The sequence below is a fragment of the Phoenix dactylifera genome, chromosome 10 (assembly GCF_051530095.1).
Source record: "Phoenix dactylifera cultivar Ajwa chromosome 10, Ajwa_hap1_PhDact_Kaust_v1.1, whole genome shotgun sequence".
NCBI classification, from domain to species: Eukaryota; Viridiplantae; Streptophyta; class Magnoliopsida; order Arecales; family Arecaceae; genus Phoenix; species Phoenix dactylifera.
In genome coordinates, this window is record NC_143199.1 from 18,682,995 (window position 1) to 18,710,254 (window position 27,260).

At 39.5% G+C, this 27,260-nt stretch overlaps 1 protein-coding gene across 1 annotated transcript; it reads right to left on the reverse strand.

The window, feature by feature from the left end:
- Positions 1-773: 773 nt before the first annotated feature.
- LOC103718432 (26S proteasome non-ATPase regulatory subunit 13 homolog B-like) lies at positions 774-25,600 on the reverse strand. The gene is made up of 6 exons (XM_008807257.6): positions 25,242-25,600; positions 21,576-22,022; positions 16,013-16,093; positions 10,762-10,958; positions 10,494-10,593; positions 774-1,416 (listed from the first exon to the last, which is right to left on the reverse strand). Exons 1-6 carry the CDS (start codon positions 25,392-25,394, stop codon positions 1,231-1,233), a joined length of 1,164 nt encoding a protein of 387 aa, XP_008805479.1. The 5' UTR covers positions 25,395-25,600; the 3' UTR covers positions 774-1,230.
- Positions 25,601-27,260: the final 1,660 nt, after the last annotated feature.

The window sequence follows — 27,260 nt, forward strand, 5'->3', positions numbered from 1 at the left end:
AACATTATTGTGTGACCATGGCAGTGCTTTTTCCAGGGGCCTAGATTGCCACAATGGATGTCCTTCGACCTTTTTTTCTAGACTTTCTTTTTTGGTATCCTGCTTGACCTAGTCCTGGACCTAGTTCCTGCTATGGAGGCTGCTACACCTGCTGTTGCTGCCCCTACTCAAATCTTTGGGAAGCTCCTCTCTTATTCTTGTTGCCATCCTTTGACCTCAATTTCCTTACAGCTCATGGTACCTATGCATGACGCACTTCCAGTGCATCGACACTAATGAGTTCGGCTACCTGATGCTGTTGGAGCAGCTTGGTGAAGGTAGAGACTTCTCATTCAAAATCAATTCATTTTAGGATTCTGGTAACACCTCTAATATTGTGTCAATCTAGGTCTCTGGATCCATCGCTAAGCCCAGGAGTTTCAGCTCCTTTAGGTAGCCAATCTTAACAACATCCTCGGTGACAAACCTACGTTTTGGTAGCTTAGTGTTTATGAGTACCCTAAGGGTCTTAAGGCATTCCATCTTTGCCGTCCATCAAACATCTCCTACTAGAATAAGAATTACATGACCGCTCGGTATTCAGAAGGTTCTCATCTGCTCATACTTCACACTCTTTGGCCGCCTCAAAGCTTTAAGCCGTATAATTATAAGGTGGAATGCCATGTGAAGTTCTCAAACCCTGATGAATAAAATATGAGGGTGCCGATGCCAACAAATTGAATCAGCGTTGCACCAACCTTATCTAATTCTTAGTCTCCATGCGACTTTAAAAGTATATAAAAATGTATATTATTGTTCCAAAAATAAATTCAAAAAATTACAGCACATTGATAAATATGATAATGTTGCTAGTAATAATGATGGTGATGCCTGTCAGAAAAAATGAGCAGCATTTTTCTCGCATCGTCCTCAAAGCATGCACTCTTCTTTCATACCAATGTGCAATGACCTGAACTCGAAAACAAAAGAAACATTCACCAGGCTGCCGTTTTCTGTGCCCTGCTCACTGTTTTGCAAGCATGTATCTTATGTTTTAGCACTTCCTAGGAATTGAAAAATACAGACCAAATACGGACACCTCAGTGAGCATAAAACTGCGGTCCCTCTCAAAAATTTTAAGGTAGGAAGGCAAAAAAGAGACAGGGCTCCAGAGCAAGGAGCCGCAGCAACATTCGTTTGTTTTGGTCTCCTTCTGCATAACAGATTGTTTAGAGGGCTATGAAACGCACATCATGAAGCCACCAGGTCGGGCGTCTCTGCTTCAACTGACAACAAAGCAGTATGCACCTTGCCCAGCCAATTATCTAGATGGTCTCGCAGGGATTTAATCTGTGATATCCCCAAAACCCTAGGTTGTACCCATGAGACATGGACCGTCCCCTCAACCTGATCAATAATGCCTTCAATAAGATGAACCTGCACAGAAATGTCTCATCATTAACATTATAGTGATGGGCAGTACGTAGCAACAAAAATCAATACAGACAGTTTAATAAGGACAAAAAAATGCAAGGACTAAAAAAAAAACTACTTGTGTTAATGCAGACATATAACATCATGTTGTGTTTTAATATGGCACCTTTTAGATGAACAGGCCAAACAACATGTAATTATAAGAGCATCAAGAATGTAATGAAATAGATTTATAAATACAATAAATCCAATTACATGGTACCTTTACAGATCCAATAGGAATGTGTTGTCCTCAAAAGCTACATCTACCTTCAGATCAAGCACGTAAATAATCATTGGGTTCATTCAACGTTAATAATCATCGAACAAGCACATTAATAATCATTGTTTCATTAATCTCAAATAATCATTGGCTTCATGTATAGGCATCCAAATAACATGCTTGTTCAACTGCTCAAGCATGCTCAGGTAGAAGACAGACATTATCAATTAGTCACCTCATCATGACAGTACACCGCATACGCATCAAAATGACGTGATTATTCAGCTAGCCAAGTATGCTCAGGTAAAACACATCATAATCAATTAGTCACCTCATCATGAACAATACATCGCATATATATACTTGGGTTGAGCACATTAACACATGGAAGCAAGAGAAATATTTGTTACTTCTATTAAGAACTAATGCACTGAAACATCGCAGGTGCTACGTCCAACTCTCTCTTCAACCATCAAGAGCAGGAGACGAGCATGCCAGAAAGCCTGCTAGCTGATGAAGAAAAGTGACAAGTCTCATGGCTTAGCTTAGGGTAGATATGTGGGCATGCACCGCTGTTGGATTGCTGGAAAAGGGATAATGAAAAGATGACAATGATGAGTAGCATGGATCAAGGTGTCTTGACCTTCAAGGATTTTTGCTACTGCCACACCGCCCATTCGGAAGAAGGAAAGATAGGATATAGCTGAGACTACAATCGAAGTACTCTACTACTGCTCCTACAAGTAATTAGTCCCACTAGGAAACAAAAGGCAAGGAATTTGAAGATAAAAATAAAAATAAAAATAACTTAAAGATAAGCTAGTTTCATTGATTGTCGAAAGGATCACTCGTTCTGATTACAATCTATTATTTAAACAAGAAGAAAAATGATATAATAATTGCCCACTCCAGTGATACTAGCTAATGTCTAGCCTCCACCTTCGACAATTCTAGCAACTGATGCCAATTGCCCTCCACTACTCACATTTACCATAATGGCCAGATCCTATATCATCTATCAGACCAATTATCACACTTGATCGACCTATATCCTATTGCAATGTCCTCGTTCGGCTTGCTCATAATAGTTTACCCTAGCAATTTCTCGGCCTATACACCACTTCTCCACCTTCAAGATGGCTCAGTTCACCCATACGGTGCTTGCTGCTCCAATCTATCAAGTGACACCTTCCTTTTTAACTTCTTGTGAGACTAAAAGAAAAGTTGCCTTATTTGGCTTGAGACTTGGAAACCCTTCTTAGATCACATCCCAAAGCCCTCATGTGCACGATGATCCCCGAATGTCATGATGTGGTGCAAATAATACTCCCCACGTACCATCGGCCATCGATTAAAACGATGATGAGATGTTCCAAACACCACATCCGCTAAAATTAATGCCAGCATTCAAGCATTTGAAATGAATACACCTTTTGGTATTCCCATGCTTTTTAAGGATTTTCCTCCTTGAGCTTTAGCTCTAATCAGCACATCTTCTCTTCTTCAAAGAATTGCCCACGTATCTTGATAAGACCATTCCCTCTCTGATTAGGTCACTTATCGAGGCATCGTGATTGATCAAAATCCTTCTAAGGCATGGTTTTGTACAATCCAAGGTCTTTTTAAAGCCCTAGAGAAGTCATCTTCTACCATCATCCCTCAACAACTCTTGTTCTCTTAGGCCTCATCTTCGAGCTCCTATGTTTGTTCCTACCCTAAAACAAGATGAGCCAAGATCCTGCTTCACTTCATGTTCTTGCTTGTAAAAGGCAAAAACAACTTGAGCATTCCGAGGTTCTGCAGTTTGTAGATCCTTAAGTAGTGATTCAGGAACCCTCCAATCTTACATGTTAGGCCCTATTTTTAAATTCCAAGAACCAAAATCTTTTTCTTCCATCTTTCTTTGCCACCCTAAAGAATATTTTCTTTATAAGAGGCCCAAGTTTATATCCTTGATCTGAAAGAACCCCAACTATCATCGGTCATGGCCCATTGCCGTCCACTTAACCTCCACGGAGGTTGTAAAGCAAGAGTTATGAGCGGAGACCTTTCCAAAAGAGTTATTCACCGGAAAGAAAGCCAATATAGCTGGCTAGCCTTTCTCAGTGTCAGGCGAGAATGCCGGTTGAAGAGAATTCTCCCGATCATCGCGTAGCCGAGCTGGGAATTCAGCATCAGATTGTCGGTTAGCTGACCCACAGGGCTTTGGGTAGGGTAGGAATCTGTCACCCTATATGACCTCTAAAACCGATGGTTCGACTGTATTTCTTAGCAGATGTTATCTATTTTGAAAAAAAATGGTCTTCCGAAATTTTGGCCTTTTTTTGTTTCCCACCTGTGGCTAACCGACCTAACTTCTTGTCGCCTTGTTTTTTAGTCTCCTTCGACCAACTCTTGCCATTTAAATCATGGCACGACTAGCTCGAGCCTACTAGATGAGTATTCTTTTAACCTTAGACCAACTAGCGAACTATTCAATGCCAACACCCCTGTGGACGCAAAGATGATTTCGACTTGCCTCCAAATAAATCAGCCAACTCCAATTTCTATACACAAACATTTCATCGTCGTATTAAGCTGACCTTACACAAAGAATATCTTACCTTCTTTCTGGTTTGGGTCTGCAAATACTTGTTAGGCTCTTAGTCAGTCCAAGTAGTTAAAGCACACCTTAGCGTGGTTGTAGCCCTTGCCGAAAACTGTCCAATAGCCCTAGCTCCTCTTGTTTTAGCCTATCTTTACCTGAGCCTTAAGGAGATTACCTTTGGATGTTAGAGATGCGGAGGTCCTCTCTAGATGTTTCAAATTTGGCTATACACTTATTTTCGAGAGATTTGCCTGTTTGTAACTGATGTGGCCGACACCATTTCCATCGATCATCGATATGCTCACCTAGAGAATCCATTACTTTCTTTCGCAGAGTATTTCAAATTCTTCTATGAAGGTCCCTCTTGTAAAGGCATAAATCTTTGATTGTCTTTCCTCCATTCTCCAAAACTTGTCTGGCTAGCATTCCCACAAACTGATATGTTCCCAAAAGAGATCGAAGCTGTGGGACTTCTCTAAAAGGACTTCTTGGTTCCCAGAGATCTTTATGTTGGCTCAATAATAGATAAATCAATCAATAATAAGTACTCAGTTGAACATTATTCTCCTAATTTCTTTGCTCGTCAATTCGAACTGGTCCAAGGTATCCCTTATCTGCCCCTGTATTCTCTAAATACTTCACGTTTTGATCAGCCACTTATTTTCGAGCCACATCTGATTACATTAGGAGACTTCTTTTATGAGAAATTATGCCCAGACTATTAGTTTATCCCTCTTAACTTTCAACCTGCCATGATTGAAGAGTTTATGGGTTGCTAGGACACTCCAATGACCAATATGCATTATGAGAGTGCCAACACCTTTGATCACCTCTCAACTCAACAATTGATGTTCCTTCTGGTTCAAAGCCAATCGACAAAAATCCCCTTCATCATCTGTGAACAAGACTTCAATTCTAGTCAAGGGCAAAGGTATCTGTATTCTTCTGACCGAGTTGAGCTGATTTATTTAAATACACAATTGCAATCATGCATGATCGATCTTTAATTTTGCAACCCTATTGATGACTCCCCTAATTCGATCAGTATCGACAAAGGCTGAAGTCCCCACCTCAAAAAAGAAAAAGACGGTGGTTCACAAACCCAAGCTTGTTCCTTCAAGTCCGCTTCGACAAAACGGTAGAGTGAGATGTCCAACAAAGACAGGTGGGGCAACATCTTCCATGTCCACCATAAAATTGGACATCAGTAAGGATTCAGAAGATGAGTCAACTAATGATGCCACCAATATTGCGGACTCCCCATAGGCCAACCCTTGAGAAGATTTGACCGAGTTAACTCAACCTTCTCAATCTCCCTACATTGATCGCCTCAAGAGCCTCAAGCACTAGGGCCCTTCAATCCCTGCTATCGATAAAGTGGCCGAGATTCTCCAAGTCGAAAAGTTCGATCCCTTATTCACTCCGACTCCAACTACATCTCCTAAAGCAACACTTTCCAACTCTTCGACTGTCAATCATGAAATTATTCATCTTCTTTTCCTAAGGGGTCCCTCTTTTTATTAGCTTGGACTCTTTTACAGAGCCTTGGCAGCCTCTCCATCTTCCGGTCTCTGGCCAGTGCCAAAGTTAGATTGCTGGCTTGATCGACTGACGCTCGTATCGGCTATGCGTTTGCTCTTGACACTGCTACAAAGGCGAGGACGACTAAGAAGTCATTGCAGCATGTCACCACTATCCCAATCGATGAACTCGTCACTCCAAAGAATATGGCCAAGTGTTCAAATGTGTTCTCAACTTAGCAGCACTTAGCATATCTTTCAGTGAACCAGGCTATTGACCTCTAAGATAATCTAGCCAACATTTCTCACATTCACCATCTGTTAGCAAACCTGACCAAAAGAAGACATATTGACATCCTATACAGATGCACTAGAGATTAACATCATTGCCATAGAAAAAGAAATCAAGCCAACCCTGGATGCTTATACATTGGTTCAAGATAAATTTCACGCCCAGAAAGACCTGAGTGTGTCCCTTGAAGTGCAATTAAACGAAGCTTGCCAAGAACTATAACTTTTAGAGAATGGACAAGTGAAGTTGGAGCGTAGCAACAAGGAACAATTCCAAACCTTGACGAGGCTTGGCAACACTTAGAAGCATGCAAGTCCCAGCTTCCGGATCTCCTTGCCGGAATAGACACTTTCGAGCAGACGTCCAAAACTCTTCAGGACAAGTGGGAAGGATAAAATTTTTTGTAAGAGATCTCTAGAGCAGAGTCCGTACCTTTGTAGTAGGTAGTAATAGAAAATTGTCTTTTCGCCAACCAATTCGATATTGTCCCATATTTTATTCTATTCCTGCTCTCGAACCAAACTTAACTCTCTCTCGATCTTTTAGTGAATCTTTACGTAGCATTGAGATCCACATGATCCATAGTCGACATGAAAATTCTTAACCATCCAAATGATTAAGCTCCATGCCATATAAAATCTTCAAAAACTGTTGAAATCAAGGTCCACCGTACCGGTACCGGTCGGCGTACCGGTGGCGGCCTGGACCGGTACGTACCAGTTCGAACCGGTCCCATACCGATCCTTCAACAATAAACTACCGGTACCGGATTCCACGCTGATCCAGTACTGATCTCAGGCCGGTCCGGCCGGTACCGGCCGGTACGGCAGACCATCGTTAAAATGATATTGGCCCCCAGTATATGGCTTCAATGCCCACATCCAAGCAGGACATCATGGCTTTCTTCAATATGGTTTTCCTTCAGCCCTCATGGCAAAGGTGGTTAGTATCGTAGGGCCACAACTTTGTCTCCCATCCATGAAGAGGCGATTAACTTCATTGACCGAAGTACGAACACCTTCCTCAATCCGACACGATCCCTTGTACATCATTAGTACAAGTTTCCTACCTCAGTTTGAGAACTCCTAGGGCTCCACCAGATAACCTTCAGCCTCACCTTCTTGATAGGCCGAAACTAGATACTCGGATTTGTCGAAGACCCTAACACTATTTTGTAAATGTGGGTAAGCCAATATACTCTTTCCACAAGTTTGGTTTGCCGACCTTACCACAGTATGTGTCAAAGCACATTGCAGCCGATCATTTTGATCCTCAATAACAGAAACGAACCTTTCAGCTCGTTCTATTATCAGCTTCAAAGTTGTCCTGTTTCGTCTTGCAAGTGATTGTATGCATCAAAGCATGCTGCAGGTGATCATTTTGATCCTCAATAACAGAAACGAGCCTTTCAGCTCGTTCTGTTATCAGCTTCAAAGTTGTCATGTTTTGTTTTGCAAGCGATTGTCGCACAACAGTCACTTAGCACAAAAACACATCCAATAGACCACATCGGCTTTCCTCCAAATAGGACTTGAGTTGCATAGCCACTTCCTATAGAAAAACGACTGATAGATGGTTCGTCGTCATCTGGCAAGCATCCATACTCTACTTCGGTGATACGATAATAGCTATGCAATAAGGCCTCACTGGGCGTGCCAAAGAATTTTGTTTGGTCCAAATCTCTCTTCAATTGTCGAGAGCGGACAATGGGCTTTCAAAAAGTTTGCTGGCTAACAGAGAAGGATGACAAATCTCACAGCTTAGGTTAGGGCAGATGCACAAACATACCACCAGTGTCAAATTAGCCGAAATGGGGGTAATGAAAAGATGATGATAAGTAGCATGGGCCCAGGTGCCTTGACCTTCAAAAACTTTTTTACCATCACACTGGCCATACGGAAGAAGGAAAGGGTGTAGCCGGGGCTACAATCGAAGTACTCTACTGCTACTCATATTGGTAACTTAAAATCCTATTGGAAACCTAAAAGCAAGAAATTTAAAGATAAAGATAAAAGTAAAAAATAGCTTAAAGATAAATTGATTTCATTGATCGGTGAAAGTATCCAATTATAATCTATTATTTATACTAGAAAACAAACGATATGGTAACCACCCATTCCAGCGATAGTAGCTCATGTCTAGCCTCCATCTCTGACAGTTATGGCAACTGATGCTAACTACCCTTCACTACTCATGTTTACTATAATGGCCAGATCTTGGATCCTCTGTCAGACCGATTATCACACTTGATCTATCTCAATCCTATTGCACTGTCTGTTCAGCCTGCTCATAATAGTTTACCATGGTCGTTTCTCGACCTATAGACTACTTCTCCATGCTAATGTACCTTCAGACTGGCTCAACTCTCCCATAGGTGCTTGCTGCTTTGGTCTATCAAGTAACACCTTCCTTTTTAACTCTTTAGTGAGACCGCATGAAAAATTGTCTTATTCAGCTCAAGACATGGAACCCCTTCTTCAATCACATCCCCGAGCCACTATGTGTACGATGATCCCCAGATGTTTGGATGTAGTGCAAACAACAGGCTATGAGCAGGCATATTTTGACGAGCATGTAACCCTACTGCCTTAGCGGTGCAAATAATATCAACACATGGATTCCACACCACCATATGAAGATTAAACACCAATGAAGTTTAGTACTTCTAACAATCATGTCATTCATCATTCTTGTTCGCATATCTAGTTAAAATTTCATTCCGTTTTATGTGGCTTTATTACAGTAGTACTTAAATCTACCCAAATTACACATAAAGGATTTCTCTCCCTAGTCTATGCAATAGCAACCACATGTTTATTGTTAAAAGGCAAGTTCCTCTTAAATTCATATAAACTTAAAAACAACAATCTTGTAGGAAGTAGGATGAAAAAATTTACAAGGCAGAAGGATATCTCTCCTCTAAGGTAGACAAACAAGGTCAAAGTAAAGATGTACTCCAACAGACTTTGTAGTAAGCCCCAAACCTTTTTAAGATAAGGCCACCACTGCATTTCATCAAACCTCTTGAAAGTGGTAAAGGTGACAGTTCTAACATAGTGAAAATCTCCAATTCTATTTTATTGGGAAGTGCGACGGCAGAGTTCTAAAAAATCATTTTCCTCAATCCATCCAACCATGTGCCACACTAAGCAAATCCCTTGCCTTGTTTCATTCTCCCAGGAAGCTTGCATATCGATAGACCATTCCACAGAGGAAAGCCACAACTCCCAAAAAGAATTCAAATCAAAGAACAGCATTGGCATACCATAATCACCTAAAATATTAGCAAAGAACATACTCTTGAACCTCTATTTACATGTTCATAAATTGTAGACTTCAATCTCTAGGAAGAGAATTATAGAATATACTCAGTGCAGGCATTGATGGGACCATGCATGACAAGTTTTTGTTTGTTCCCAGCTTACAAAGGAAAAGGTATTGCTGCCACTTTGATGAAAACCAACAAGTATTGATGTCAATTTGGAATTACAAGCACAACAACAACGAAGAGAAATTTCAACAAGAAAGCTCTTAAAGGAGGAAATAAAGGTAGTTCGATATGACTTTTTTACCTTACTTTTATAGAATATGTGGTAGTCCGCAAAAGGTTCTATGGTTTATACATGCATCCCTTGGAGAGGTAACTAAATCATAAAGTCTGATTTGTTTATAATTCTGTATGCTCGTACAGTATGCATCTGACAAGCTGCTATGAGTACAGTTCTAAAATGCATCGGAGATATTGGAGTTCAAACATGGCAGTTAATTGGCCGATTCACTTGGGATATTGGGATTACTTTTTATAACATGCATTGCAGATACTAGGAATTCAAATATGGAAGTTAATTGACCAATTCACTTGGCATATTTGGATTTTTTTAATCATTTAACCAATGCAATGGAGACATAAAAAGATACAAAAAGGTCAATCATTGTTCTACTGGTTAAATGACTACAATAAGCTTGGTTCTTTCCATCTAACTAAAGGACATCAAAGTGCAGGAGGCTCCTGAAACTGCAAGGTCAGATGTGGGTTAGATGTACATAGCCTTGCCCTTGTGCGAAGAGGTTGTCTCTGTGTTTCAAACCCATGATACACAAGTCACCATAGAGCAACCTTACCATTAGGCTAAGAATTGCCCTCTCTTTCCATCTAATTATATAACACTAAAAGGTGTTTTGGTGATCTTCATTGCTCCGTGTTAACACACCCACTTCTCTAAATGAGTATTAAAGCTCTCTTGGTCAGAAGGATGTAATGCACACATAAAATCAATTAAAAAACTGCACAAATAGTCCCCCAGAAGTCATAACTTCATTTTCTTCTAAATTTCATGCAATCACCTATGTTGAAATCAGAACGAGAAATACAGAATTGCTTATCATAAGAGAGTTTGCAAAATTATAACAGAAACTCACAGAGAGGCTTTTCATAAGAAGATATTCCACATCCTCTATGGAAAGTCTAGTTCGTTCAGCTATAATACTTAACGGTATGGTGCGATCTTCCGAAGGTCGGCTGCAAGGAAACAAGAAAGTTAACCTAGATACAAGCTACAATAAACTAAGCAACTATGAAGAATGATTCTGTAAGACAGTGCACAGAAACAATTGATTCAATATCTTCTACCTAATCTTACTTAAGCTATAAATTCAAGCATAACTGAAATATCAAATAGCATCTTACCTAAAGATGGTTTCCATCAAACAGAGTATGTTTATTTTTTCCATTAGCTTTTTCTGGTTTGCTACCAATGCAGGCTGTGCATTCAGAGAAGTACTGTGAACATGACAAAGTTCACGATAAAGAGCTAAATTGCCAGTGTTGAATGCATGAAGTATATGGTAAAGCCACTCCGCTTTGGTTCCAAGAAGACAATTTATCTGCAAAACAGTTGCAAGCTCAGCACGCATGACTAAGGTGCATGTGAAAATAGAAAAAAAATGGAGGACAAAAAGCAAAATGGTGCATATGAAATGCATCCATGCTTAAGAACAGAAAACAATATGATCAATATATTGACAAATAAATACACAAATAACTAGAAGAAATGCATCTGACTGCAGTTAGCAACATAGCGCAGACATCACCAAGAAATATATAAAAATGCTTCAGAAAAATGAAATTATAGAGAAAAAGTAAACAATTTGCAAGAAATTTATCATCAGATGCACTGCAAACTTCACACCTACCTGTGAAGGCATGACACCTGCTACTAGAATGACAACCTTAAGACTACCACTGTAGAAAATCTCCGTATTATTAAGAATCAATACAGTGGCAAAAATAATAAGAAAAGAAATGGTTCTAACTATGGTATGCTGTATCGTACCATACTAGACGTACCATACCATACCAGTTCGGTACTGGTATTCATACCGATGGCGTACCGCGTACTGTACCATACCGACACTATGATAGTGTGGCATCGGTACGAGGTCCGGTATCGGTACGGCGAACCTTGGTTCTAACATAATTTTTAGGTACAATAGAAAACAGTTGAATGGCTTATCTATGTTCATACAGCAATTACAAAACAAAAGTGAAATTGAAAGTCCTCTGATCTCTTCCTCTCTAAAACAAACCATAATTATCAACCCTTATTCCAGTAAGTAAGTGTTTGCTTTACAAATCCTTCTTCATTCACTTCAACAGACTCTACATCAGTTCTCACTGCAAGATCTTCCAAGCCCTTTTGTTATTTCTTTTATTTCTATTTTACACTTTTCCCTCCTTTTTTACAAAAGGTGATGCAAATGTGAGTCCCTTAACAGGGTCTGAGACTTCATTAGAGCTTTGTCGCACATGCCTACCAGTTCTCACTGCAAGATTTTCCATGCCCTTTTGTTATTACTTTAATTTCTATTTTACGTATTTCCCTCCTTTTTCCCAAAGGTGACACAAATCTGAGTCCCTTAACAAGGTCTGAGGCCTCATTAAATCTTTGTTGCGCATGCCCATAGCCCCACACAATCTCTTGCAAATCTCTACTTTGTGCTTGACCAGTGTAACTCCTACGTTTCCCCAAATATACTCACTCTAAACTCCCCTCATCCCTCTCTCTGCATACCACTCATCAACTTTTCAGACTACAATCAGGCATATGCACATTTTGAGCAACTTTTGAAGTGAACATGCCTCACAATCAGCCACATGGTTTTCGTGAAGTCCAGTGCTAAAAGAGCATAGTCCATCTGTAGACATCTACAAGGTTTATCACTTCAATGAGATAAATATGCTTGCATTCACCAGCTGAAGCTCCATTTAGTTTCCAAATTGTCACAATTAAAGGGTAAAATAAAAGATATGTGAAGATAAAAACCATAATTTAAATCTTCAAGCAATTATGGACAGATAATTAAATAATAAAACAACTATCCTAGTGTCCAAAGCTTAGGAAATTCTAAGATGCATTCATTGACTTATAAGCAACATGGATAAATAACTCTAAAAAATTCTAATGTAAAAAATTACACTTAATTACATGAAATAAAAAATTTTGAGGGATTTACAGATGCCCAACCATGATTTCCGTCAGGCAAAGATGGTATATACACTTGTAAGAAGATGTTGCACATATCAAGTCTCCAACCACATTTACAACAAGATACTGAAATCCATGCACAAAGTGATTAGGGGTATTCTAAAATCCTTTCACTTCCTCTTCTCAGCTGTACCAATGTAGAGGATATTGTACAGTCAAGGTAGTCAAGCATTGAAACACCCATTAAAAGTTTAAAAACAAAAATAAGGCAATATTCTTATGTAAATAGCATACAGTATAATTCAAAATCTTAATTCATGAGTCATACTCCCTGGTCTGTAGATAACTTTGTCATCCTATAAGCACTATCACATGCTTAATAATAAGACAGTGACGTTGAGTCTGTTCGGAGCTTTAAAAAACCTATTCAACAGATCAGGAATTAACTTCTTTTCTTGTGTTTGGTAATGCCCAATTAAAAGGTATTTCAACCATGTCACAATTTGGCTTTAATGAGAACCTTGAAAAATTGCTTGTCTTATGCTTAAATGGGCAACTGTCAACATCTCATATTGCCTTTGTTCCCTCACTCCACCATGCAACACATCAGGAATTAACTTCTTTTATTGTGTTTGGTGATGCCCAATTAAAAGCTATTTCAACATATGTCACAATTTGGCCTTAATGAGAACCTTGAAAAATTGCTTGTCTTATGCTTAAATGGGCAACTGTTATCTCATATCGCCTTTGTTCCCTCACTCCACCATGCAGCTAACCAAAAAACTAAATCAGCATGACGTACCTGTACATATGTATATATTATATTATATACAAAATATGCCTATTTGCATGTGTACCCACCCATAAGTACTGTTAGCATGTATACCCTTGAAACCTTTTCTATTCTTTTTTTTCTCTTTTGTGCGTACAGACGTGCGTGCGTGTGCACCAATAACCTTGTGGTTAGCCCATCATCACAGGTTATCAAAATATAACCATTTTCATGCCAAAAGACCGAAATGCCCATAGGTATATGACTTCGAACTCCCAGACATGAAGGGTTGTTGTGGACAGGTTTTGGGGAGTTTCGGTTGGGAAGGAGACATATCGGAAGATGATATTGCCATAGAGGCATAGACTTGACCTCAAAGAAGGCAAAGGCCCCTAAGGTCAGCCTGGGGAAGATAGGGTTGATGTCCTTGGGCATGATGGTGTGGAAGGTGGTGAAAGCATTGGTGACCTGGACAGCAGTAGCCTGGATGACAACATCGCGAGCCACATTCATGTGGAAGATAGTGAAAGCATTGGCAACCTGGACAAGAACAGCCTGAATGATGAGGCCATGGGCTGTGGTGAAGCAGCAAGCAAAATCGAGGACAAATGAGAGGATCAAGCTCCCAGTGGCATCATCTTTCATTGGCTAGTTGGTGGAATAGGCGATGGAGGAGAAGAGCAGTGGTAAAGGCATTAAGGGGGTCGCTAGTCGTGAGGATGGAGCGGAAGGCAATGTGCATGCCAAGACCAGAGGAGAAGCAACTAAGCGATGTTTGTTTGCTCTATCACACCATGTTTAAGGCAAATTGTGGATTGACCTTATATTTCTTAATTAATTACTTTAACCAAGGCTAAAAAGGTCATTTAGGAAGCAGGTTATTTCACAACCAAGTTTCCAACCATCAATAAGTGGATCAAAACATCAGTAATTAAACCATAAATTGGGTCACGCAATCAGTAATTAGACCATAAATTGGCCAAACTGGTAACAGCCCTTAAGACCCAACATCTACAAGTGTTCATCCTGCCTCCAACCATCTACCTTTTGTAGGCCAAAAGTAAACAAAGGCCTGCTCATCTCTTCATCATCCTGCACAGCTTCCAAACCAGCCAGAAACCACTCTAACGTTAGGATGAGAAGTTGGAGGCAACACCATGCAAAAGAGGGAAGCACTAGGTAAACTCACTTATGTCCAAAATCTGTTCTAATTTATGCCCCCCCCCCCCCCAAAAAAAAAAAATCACCTACCCTACAAAAAATAAGTAAAAATAAAAATAAAGAAAGAATCTCATTCCTCCTCCAAGATTTCTTTGAGGCTTTGTTCTAAACAAATAAAATATTGTGGATAGTGTTTTTCTATAACAAAAGGGTTTAAAAAATCACCTAGATCAAAAATCAAGTATTTTTTTCGCTTTACACTACCCAACTCCTATCACTCTTGTCCTAGTTACATCCTCTTTACTCACTACACTAGGTACCATGAAAGAAAGCCTTTCGTTAGCATGCATCAACTGATCAAAGACTTACAATTTATGTAGTATTAAAACTTCAAACACCTCATCCACACAGAATTTGTCATGTTCGTATGCAATACTTGGAAGCATGAAAGTCATACCAACAGGTACATTTTTCTAAAAGGTAGTTAAATGCAGCTGATTTTGCAAGGTCTATGGTTCAGCAAAATCAAATTTATTTATAACACTCGAAATAATATTAACTTCAAAAAAGGCACCAAGCCTAATGGCAAAGAAATTGCAATAAAATAAGGAAATCACTACCAGACCACAGCCACAATTATAACCCACAGATTTGGCCCAATAGACAAAGCTAAAATCCCATGATGACAAGCCAACCATCTACATGACTTCCCTCTAAAAAGCATTGGTATTATGCTCCCCTAGGAGTTAAAAACAAAAAGCCAAAAAGAGATATAATGATTCTTATTCTCATTTTTTAAATTTAAACCAGATAAATTCCATTCCTAAAAGAGCTTCTTATAGGAATCAATTTTACTTGACAGTGAGTATTTGAATGAATATGCGAGAATCTTAACCTTTCCTCCAACAAATAAACGGAAGAATTATTAACACCCAACCCTTCTTTTGGTGCCTAGTATGAGAATGATACAACAAAAGCCAACTCTATTCACAATCTTACCCTTATCCATGGAAACAATTCTCCAAAAGATGATATGCAGGATGGACGACAAGACAAATAAACATGCACAAATAATTTTCTCATATGTACTCTAATGTACATTATCATTATATGTAACAATAGCGAAAACAAACATTTGATATTAATTCAGGAAACATGAGACACACACAAAGACACAGAGAGGATTAGAGAAAAGCAAAACAAACACTTTGACGGTGGTTTGGGAAAATAGGAGGCAATCTTTTTTAAAGTTTCCAAAATCATCTAGGGCCACAATATGTATTTGAGATCATTTTATTCCATAACAAGAGAGTTAAAATGATGGATGACTTTTACGGGTAAATTATGCAGATGTAAACATAATAATCACAAGAAAAATGCTAAACATTTTCTAGATAAAACCTTCACTGTAAAGATATTTGCACCAAATGAAAGAGATAAGAAGCATCAAAATTACATATAGAATGCAACGTTTTTAAGGGGAAAGGATATAGAAATATATTAACAAAATCATATCTTACAATTGGATGGGCTAGCAATTCACCAAAATTATATATATTATCCCCCAACAAGGCAGAAAGAGACAGGTCAAATGCCAAATCCTGACAATAAAGAAATAGCAAGTGGCTGTCAGTGCAGAATCGTAAACCACAACTATAATTATATTAAAATTCCAAATTTGTTGTAAGAAAATTAAAATTTCATAGCCAAATGCATTAAACCAGACAACAAAAGGAATAACAAGTGGCAATATGTTCAAAATCATGGACCACAAGTATTACTAAATTAAACACTACAAAGATATTAACACGAGGATTAAAAATATTTAATAAACATAACTAGATCATAATCTGCAACTTATAGCATTGCATGCATAAAGTTGTACAGAAAATGACTGCAAGTCAAATGCATGGTGGCATTGTCTAAAAACTTGAGAAGTAACGGTTACTTTATTGATAATTGAACTTCTTCAACTATAGCTTCAAAGGTTCTTGTGGACCTCATGATCGTTTAGTTAGACCATGGGCTGCCGTACCACCCCGTATCGCTCGATACAGAGCGTACTGTACCATACCGGTATAGTACCGATACGAAATTCAATTTCGAGTCAGTACAAGCCTCGTACCGAGATGCGTTTGATTCATATCGAAGTGTACCAACCTGTATCGAGGTGCAGAAAGATAAAATTGAGAAAAATAGTCAGAGAGTTATTTTGGTACAGGATATGTACCATACCATACCGAACCGATAAGGTATCAATATATTATCCGGTACCGAGATTGCGGACCTTGAGTTAGACCAACCACCATCTTTTGGTCCTTAGAAGGGGTGGCAATTTTTGAATTGACCCGACCTAACCTAATTGTCTAACCCGAACTATTGGGTCCATGGGTCAGGTTCAGGTCAACCAATCTCCACTTGCCAATGGGTCAGGTCGAGATCGAGTCAAGGCTCCTTTACCCAATGCGTTAATTTTTTTTTAGTGGAGGCAGGGATTATATATGATATTTATAGAATTCCTAAAAGCAAATAAAATTGGATTGTCATACCCATATAATTGAGTAAAAATACCATATACAAAAATCCAAGAAAAGTAATATACATGGGAATCTCTTTTCTTGAGAAATATTTCAAAGCCATGCCTTATGAAGCCACACTAAATTACCACATGTTTTGATTGGCTACCAACAGTCCATTTCTTTCTAAAAAGAGCAAGAAACTAGCTTCTTAGATTTTATTAGAAATTGAGCTTATATTCCAAAAATACCCTTTCTTACCTTGGGTGCCATGAAACAACACCATCTTTGCTCTCCCACCCTCCCTACAAGAACAAGCTCTTCCAACATAGATGATACCTCAACTTTTTCATCTAAAATTCCATCAAAGCCATCACACTCAGGTCCCATGAAGAACTCAATCCCATTTCATGATCCAAGATCAATAGATGTAAAATATGAGCCTAAAATTTTTGGCACTGATCCACTTTTGTTCTAATGGGGTCTTTCCCATCCTTTTATAAAGAAAGAAAGAAGCACGGACCTGTGCATTTTCTTTCTTTGTTTTTTTTAGCAAAGATTTGTTAAGGACTCAAGGTAAAGCATATCATGAAGAATTTTGGGCTACAAGTCCACTTTCCTTCTGATGGAGATCTTCCTATCTTATCAACAAAATAAAAAAAAAAGGCGAAGGAATCCAAAACTAAAACATATCAAGAATTTTAGGCCACTGTGTACCCTTCTATTCCAATATGATCTTCCCCATTCTTCTATCAAATGAAAAAAGAAAAAGGATAAAAGGGACTAGAGGGGGAGATGTATCAGTGATGATGCTATGAATGAGATATGATTAAAAAAGGAAAAAATTGCAGCAATAGATTTCTGGTGGACCTTTAGAGTTATAGCAAGATTTTCAGAGAAGCTGGGCATAACGCCAATGCCATGGATTTATGGATTTACATAGAATGAGGGAAGAACAGAATTGTGGCTTCAATTTATCTAGGGGTATTAAAGGAAATAAAGTTTTTGATTACTAATCCCATAATTGAAACCGATTTAGCCGAATTTTCCAGTTGTCTCTGGCTAATGAGGCTAGGCATTAAGCATGGTAAACTAGGCATGACTTCCTGGTTTTTAAAAAAAAATATATCATAGGGTTTAGTTAAGTGATGACATGGAAAATGAGCCATTGGGAGCCATTGGATCAGTGGTGACATGGGAAAATGAGCCAATGAGAGCAAAACAAAAGAAGTTAGGATTCAAGGCTAGGATGTTGACTTCTTTCTCAACCCTAGACCCCTCCACACTACCATGTGTTCTCTCCCTCCCACTCTTGACTTCTTTTTCTCAACCTTAGCTGCCTAAACCAACATCAAACTGGCCAGTACCACCACCACTTCCTCTCTCCACCCCATCCCCCTCTTCCTCCTCATTACCACCATCATCCCATCCAGCACCACCCCCCTCTTCCACCTTTCCACCGCCCTCTCTTCCACCACATCTGCTCTCCAATCTCCTCTCCACAAAGTCATCAACCATAGCCTATTCGCATGCCTCTCTTTTTATTTCTTCCACTGTCCACAAAAGCCTTCGATTAGGGCATCCACCTCCAAGATTTTGTTTGAATGGACTCGTCTTTTGGTATGATGGCAGCTGCTAAAGCTGCTTTGCCCACAACCTCATCGACTCCATCATGAAGGAGTTGGCAAATATTCATGACAGTAGACAAATTCACGCATCTATCAAGTAAGGTTCTTTGTTTCCATTTCTCCTAATATATTTTTTTATAAAGTTTAGACAAAAGTTTTTTTTTGACAGAAATTTTCTTTTCCTTCAAAAGTCTTCAACTACTAGTCTCATAGGTTGTCACCTTGCTCCCACGCTCAAAGAATTTTTATAATATTACAATAGAGATCTTTCAGTAGACCTTGATATATAACCTCAACATAACTCGACCTAACCCGAATGGCTGATTGCCACCCCTAGTCCTAGGGCCTTCACCATATCCTCTATCATGTCCTTCTACTAAGTTGGTCCAATTTTTCTAGGTCTTCTATCCCCCAAATATTACCACATGAGAGACCCACCTTCTTCCTAATTATTTATCAATGTCTTTTCAATCCTTAAGTTTTATCGAGCTTCCTTTTGGTATACCTTATGTCCTAACAACCTTGTGTGCACCCTGATGGTTCCGACTCTTGGATAATCAAGTATATGTAAATTGATAACTTCGTAGTCACCTTATTCAGGATTCCATTGCTCCATCATCACCTTATGTTTCTTTGTTGCATCTTTAAATCATCCCAATTTGTAATTGGCAATTTACTTGACTCTTGGAATTTGAAATACATTTAGCATTGTTTATCATGATGGAGTCCTGATATTGGCCTAATTTTTAATTCAATAATGTTTCATAGGTTAAATTTACCTCTACCCTGCACCATGAATCAGCATATCTGTTTTAACAATCTTGGTCTCTGTTACCTTGTTGTCCAAGCAACTTCGATGCTATTTTGCTATTGCATTAACCTTCCTACTGCATGTCCTCTAGAACTTCAAGATACACAAATTGGAACTCCAGCAAATTTTTGTCATTCCTGCCATCATGAACTCAATCTCTTATCAATGCTGCAAGCAAATGAGGCCTGGGAACCTTCTATGCTTATTATCCACCAGCAGCTTGTCTCCTGCAGTTAAATCTTGCTGTTTGCAAATGCCTGGCAACAACCAATTGTTACATTGCACTATTCCTCCATGCCTTCACCATCACCACCATTGTCTTGATTAAATAGTCTCCTTCACTGCTAGTCAACTATATAAACCAACTCATTTCCTTATAGCTTGCATCCTAGACTGAAGCAACTTGTAGTTCTCCATTGTGGAGGTGGTCATTCTATTCACATTCTAAGTTATTAGCAATGCAAATTTGCGTATTGGAGTGGTCGAACACCAGCTGCTACCACTCTTTCAAAGTCACATCATGTCATGCATGGCTTCTATTACTACCGGTTCTACTTTTAGTTTGCAGTACCGGAACCAACACTCATGCCAATAGGCTGGTGGTATGATATGGTACGATGCCGTGCCGTCCCATTCCGGCACATACTGAAAAAGAAAAACTAGAAGGGGAGAGGGAGGGGGAAAGAGAGATGCTGGGAGAGGAAGAGAGAGGGGGCTCGGAAGCCTTCCTCTCCTCCTCCAATTATCCGCCAGTCCCACTAGATGGAGCCCTATCTTGAACAAACAAGAGGCTCGAAGGGGGAGAGAGAAAGAGGGAGAGGGGGGAGAGAGATGCTAGGAGAGGAAGAGAGGGGGCTCAAAAGCCCTCCTCTCCTCCGCTCGTCTGCAGGGGCCACCGGGCGAAGCCCCTATTTCAAACGAAACCGACGCTCAACCTCATTCTTTTTATTCCTTTCACTTCTTTAAGTGAAGTCAGCACAAGATATGCAGACTTCACTTAAAGAAATGAAAAAAAATTAAAAAGAACGAGGCGAACCCCTTGTTTCCTTCGAAACAGGGGTCACCCAACAGAGCTCGTGGACGACTAAAGGAGAGAAGGGCTTCCCCTCTCTTACCCTCTCCTGGCATCTCTCTCCCCCCTCCCTCTCTCTCTCCCCCCTCTCTCTCCCTCTCTCTATCCCTCCCTACCTCTCCTCTCTTTCCTTCTCCCTCTCCCCCTCCCTCACCAGCATGGCTTACCGTACTGACCCGAACTGCGCGGTACGGACGTACTATGCTATACCAATTCCATACTGGTACTCGATATGGGAGGCGTACCAATATTCGGTATGCTGAAAAAATTTCATACCAAACATATCAACATAGTACTAGTGTGGCATCGGTACGAAGTCCGATACCGAGACAACGAACCTTACTCTCCAGTTTCTCAATTTTATTGCCGGAACCATCTCGGTCCGCCGCCGGTACGGCTCAGTACGCCCCAGACCGGACGGTTCGGGATGGTTTAACCTTCCTACTATCCACATTACAACATGTAAATTTCCTATATGTTAATACGCTGTTACTTTTTATGCCCATATGTACATAAATTCATATGTAAATGCACCCAACTATGATATCATGGTTAATTCGTTATTGGATATAAAACTTAGTTTCCTGCCCTAACAGAAATATGCATTCACTCCAACAGTTGCTCAGGTTTTATAATTATCATGCAAGGCCAGGGAATTTAGGTGGATCATTAGGATTAAAATGAGACAAAAAGAAATAACTGGAGTTCTTGTACAATATAACATGGTCTGCTTGAATAGGACAAAATGGTAGGAATTTGCAAATAGAATTACTTTTTAACAAAGGCTTTCATGAAAGGTCAAAGTCTGGTCCATGCCTGAAGCACTCACCTTAAGGCCAATCCTTGTCACATTATATGATAGACATAAAGATGGGCAACATGCATTTTGTAAGCATAAATACATTACAAATGCATGCTAGTAGGTCAAGAACATATGGATAAATTGAGGTACCATACTACCATGTAGGCATATGTTAACATATAGCCATAGAATTGCTTACATCAGCTCATACCCATATGAAGAGACATAAATGCCTCCAAGGATTTCAGACATACCAGTTTAAATGATTCTGAAAGAGATTCCACTGACATGTATGCCAAATAAAGAAGAGCATTCTTATAGAACTCAGCAAATTCTTGGCGGCTTTTGTGATATTGAGAAGAAACCCAGTAAAAGGTAGCATGAACAGAAGGATCAATGTCAGTCATGCTATTCAACGTAGTCTTTCCATCCTCTAGATATTTCTTACATTCCTTCTGGTCCCCTTTCTCAAGGTTAAATGCAGCTATTTGCATCTTCACATAAAGAATAGGCTCCTCAATCCGCAACTCCCTTGTGGCACGCAGCTTTTCAATCATCCCTTCAAGATAGCTAATGGCAGTTTCCCTTTCAGTATACTGACGAGAAACTACCACAGCAAAATGTGCAAGTTTCAGGAGATTGATCTTTGTCTCAAAGTCAGTAATGAAGTTGTGGTACAGCTGAATAAGAGTATCGCCCGTCTGTATGGGAAAACATCAAAAACAGATATAAGAACTACAACATCAGCAATTGCGTAGGGCATACTTTTCATAACTTGAATGTTGAAAATAAAGAGATAAGAAAAAATGCAATTCAGAAAATTCCCTTGAAAACTCCAACATAAAATTCTAGGAGACGTTTTTTCTATATTCTAAAGATAAACTGCAAATTTAGAAACCAATGAAAAAAGGACAACTAGAAGTGAAACACCTTGAACAAATTATGCATTTATTCCAAAGGTAATACTCAGTTAGAGAAAGCAAAAGAGAGACAGAGAGAAAAAATAGCTACACCTACATCTGAAGATACTTTGTAGTGTGGGGATGCGGGCAATCAAAAAACATCATTTTCCAACATGTTCTTAAATGGTATACTATAGATTGCATTCAGATGACAACACAAATTTTACTGAAACCAATGTGAGTTTCAGAATTATGCTGAAAAAAGGATATTATAAGCTTAGTAACAATTCTCATCAACCAATGTATCATGTGGAGGGGATCACTATCTCCATGTTTCTCAATTATTAAAGTTAATTAATGTTTACTTTTGCAACAATGCGTACTTCGGTGTCAGCAAGCAAAGTCCATATGAAAAGAACTCCATGTAAAGACCTTCACTAGAACAACAATGATGCCAATGGAATACAAGATGCATTCTCTGATTTGGATCTGATGTTGTGAAATCGTAATCTCCCGCCTAGCATTCCCTCACCTCCCTGATAGTTGCAGCAGAATTTCGAATCTTATTCCAAAATAATTTCATTTTATCCATATTCATAATATGAAAATTTGGTGGAGTCTAGGTCCTTGTTTGATGTACATGGATTCATCTCATGGGACATACCTTAGTGATGATATTACTCACAAAAGACTTCACAAATGCAAAGTCCTCCTAAGTTCGCATGCGATGCCTCTTCTACAACTTTGGCTATCCTTTTTAATTGGTGAGCTCGTATTTCATCTCTACTTGCTCTCTCTTTTTATAGAGGAGGTATATTGAAATCTCATTCAATGGCATTCATTATAATGAAACCTCTCTTATTCATGTCTCTTCATATACTAATGTTTAGTCTATCATATTCATTCCATTGTAATGAATGAAAAATTAATCAAATTTAGTAACATTCATCTAATGAATAGTAAGAGACTATTCATAATAGAAATCTCATTCAATGACATTCATTATAATGAAACCTCTCTTAATCATATCTCTTCATATACTAACATTTAGTCTGCCATATTCATTCCATTATAATGAATGAAAAATTAATCAAATTTAGTAACATTCATCTAATGAATAGTAAGCGACTATTCATAATATGATCCTTCATATTACGACCTTTTGGATGCCAATTAGTAAGAGAATGAGCATGTTGCATGGGACCCATTAGGGATATTCTTTTCTCTGGTAAGCCAAAACCTAATTTGGTTGGGCAACTGCAATTATGCCTATTTGCAAATTACAGTCTCACCCAAAGAATAGAACATGTAGTGAGTATCCCTTGTCACATTATATGTCCACATAATTTTTTTCATCAACTAATATTCCATATGAACTACTGAATTGATATGAACCACTATGAGACTGTCTATTAGTAATTCATATGTGTGTTCTTTTATTTAATTTGAATTAGATAATTTCTCAAAATTGTACCGGCCAAGTTTCCAATTCAATTCTAAGGAACACAGTCTTGAATATTCTTTCCTTCCTAAGGAATGATGAATCCCCTTTTTGGATGTTCATGACTCTTCACAAATCTCCATATTTTATTTATGCAACCCAACATGTCCGTATATAGTCTTTTACTAGACGTCAATGATTGACAATGTCAAAGTTACACAAACTCCACATGAGATTATGTAACATCCTTAGGTCTTTAAGGAATTATGAATATGTGACTACAACCACTCTTTCATTCTGACAGATTTTATGGTCCAAGAGTGTTCTAATATTTGGTCCTATTCAGTATTTGTCATCTTACAAATACCCACATATTTACTAAGAATCTCTATTTTGATGATTAAAACATATCATCCTATCACATATACTAGTACAACATGGGACAACCATAATATAAATATATTTGCCCAATATATATTTATTTAGGTTGTGAACTATTTTAGATTACAAAAAATTGGAGTGTTATATCTCTCTGTATTAATCTCTATTATTACATGATCTCCATACAATGTAATCATGGACAAATTTTATCATCATATAATAAAATTAATTTACCCACAATATGCATGTAATAGAACTTTATTAATATAATATTGGCTTTGTTAGGCACATTAACTCTTTCACTCCCCCCCCCCAATAAGAAAAGAAAGAGAAAGAAAAATAAAGCATGTGTCCACATGGATGTCTTTAAATGGTTCCAAGCCAACAATCATTTATACCTCACCTTGAGACCACGCAAGCATGCATGTTTTGTTATTTACCATCCTGCATTTTGAATCTTGGACTAACCAAAGGGTATACATGTCATGATTTTATTTTCAAGAAATCAGCGCCAATGGCATTGTCTGAAATAATTTCCAAGTCATGGGGCAACATAAGACTGCAGTTTACTATATTAAATTTTCAAATCCCATTTCTCTATCAAACACCTAAACCCATGTCTCCATCTCTTGTACGCACTCACTCCCCCACTTGTTCTTAATACTAACAACTACCAAAGAACTTGATTTCTTATCTGGGATTTTTTCCTCAATAACTTCCTTGACATGTTTGCTACTTCCTGTCCTCCTATATCTAAAGATAACTGTAATATCCCGGGTTTTAAAGTGATAATTAGGACTGAAATCAAGAGATTACCCATCAGTACCTGACGAACCTTTCCTCCATTAGCACAATAAACTCAGGGCACACCAAATTGATCGACATTAATAACAAAAAGTATCAAATTGATGGTAAAAGTTAGATTTTTTGGGCATTTCCCCCGAGTCCAGGAAGCATCCACACCGTCCATGAATCCAATCTCCCACATTCGTCCGAACGATACCCCATGGATCCAACAGAGACAGCAAGCAAAAAGCATCAAAATCTTAACATTCCACCGTGCAAAACCCAAAACCCCAACTTTCCCAACAAGAAAGAATCAAAACAAGGTGAACTTCAAAATCATCATATTCTTTAAAACGAAAGAAAAGAAAAGAAAATTGGAAACCCTAGAAGGAAGAGAAGGGGATGGGGACCTGGACGACGGCGAGGGCGAAGAACTGGTCGAGCTTCAGGGTGAGCTGATGCCAGAGCTTCTTCTGGTAGAGGTCGGCCATGGCGTCGTACCACTCCGCCAGCTCCGGCCGCGCATTCCGCTGCGCCTCCAAGTACTGCAGCGCTCCCCCCATCGAATGATCGAATCGATCCTTCGTTCGTTCAATCGATCCAGCCCAATCTCAATCCCAATTCCAATCCCCAGCGGAGAAGGACGAACAAAAAGCACGCACCAAAACCCTAGCTTAGGTTTTTTCCCTCCCTTTTATTGTTAATATTAAAATATTAAATATTAAATAAGTTATTTTGGGTTCCTAGTTCCTCTCTGCGGCGGAAGGATGGTTGCACTCCAGCGCCGGTACTTTTGTTTGTAGTGGGAGACTGCTGGATTATACGACCATTCGCATAGAACGTCCTAAGCGAGTATCGCATCCGCCATCTGTTCTATCAACGGACGGTGGATTAGGCGATCCCCTTACAAAAACTATGAAGATGCACGTAAAGCATATGTCCATTGGGGCCAGGAGGGGCGATGTGATCAGCGATTACGCTAGGCTCCGTGGAGTTTTTACTTTAAAAACAGAGGAAAAAAAACAGCCTTGGAATTAGTTTAGCTGCAATGTAAAGAACACGAGGTGGCTTTTCTTCGCATAGGAGGCGTGTTGGAGAATCTTCCTCGACTGTTGTAATCAATTAATTTTTTCCTCTAAAAAGTAAAATTTCATGATTTTACTTGTTGTACCAATTATTTTTTTTATTTTTTTAGGTACAACGGTTGTTCACACTACTCTAACGTGGATGTAACCAGTAAAATCAAAGAAAAAGACAATGACTCCAAGTTGGGAGAACAATCCCTGGTCTGTCCAAAGGGCCTCTTTTGAGTGCTGGGCAGCATAGGCGGCGACCCAATCGGCGGTTCCATAGATCCACACCTTCACCCAATCATGAAATTTTTTTCTTTTTAGAGCAAAAATAATATTTAATCACAGACCCTCAAATAGGCTCCTGCACTCAGCTATTATTGGTATTTTTAAGAATAGAAAGAGACTATTGGCCACTTTTACCCTAACCCGATGGGGCCAGGCTCCCCCAAGCTATTAGTGAGAGATGAGACAACGGGAGACGCGACGTTTTCAGAATCAAACTCCTTTTGCTATAAATAGCAAATATTGTACCGCAGATAGATAGGCGCAATTACGCAAAGCAGGAGAAGTGGCTTTTTCATAATCAAATCTCTTTGCTATAAATAGTAAAGATTGAACCAAAGATAGTGATGGGGGACGAAATGGATCGTCCAGCCTATAGCTAAAAGGCCGCCCAGTTCTGGCCCAATAAAAGCCAACACCATCCGGTCGAATCCTCAGTCCAGCTCAGAACCAACTCAGCTTCAGATATTCACCGACTCCCCCGACCAAGTTCGGGGTGCCTCCAATGTTCGTCGATCCATCCCGACCAAGCTCGGGGCGCCTGCTTCAGTAGTACGCCCTGATTCTCAAGCTCGAGGCGCTCCACCGAGCACACCTCGGAATCTGGAGAGCCGAGCTACCTCCAACACCCATCAAGCCGACCTCGTCAAACGCATGATGCGACTTCTCAACGGGCTCAGCTTCGCCAACAACCGCGCCCATGTGCGCGCCTATGCCCATCTACGTGGCCATACTTTACAACATCACCATGCCACGCCTCCATAGCCGGCCCTTAACAGTCAAAGGATGGCACCATAACTACTCCGACCATACCCTGCTGTGACAATACCCTACCGTTCTCAAGAACGGATAACACCACACGCCACCAACCAGCCTAAGCTACGCGCCGTTCGGCTCAGAGCCACGCCCCCTCATAATGTGGGCTGACGGTGCCTCTGCCACCTGGGCCTTTCCACCGGGACTATAAATAGTCTAGTCAAGTAACTTCTAAGGGACTCTTGGCTGGACCAAATTTATCTCACTCTAACGTGATTGCCGAAGGACCCTCACCGGAAACACCGGTGAGGCTTTGCG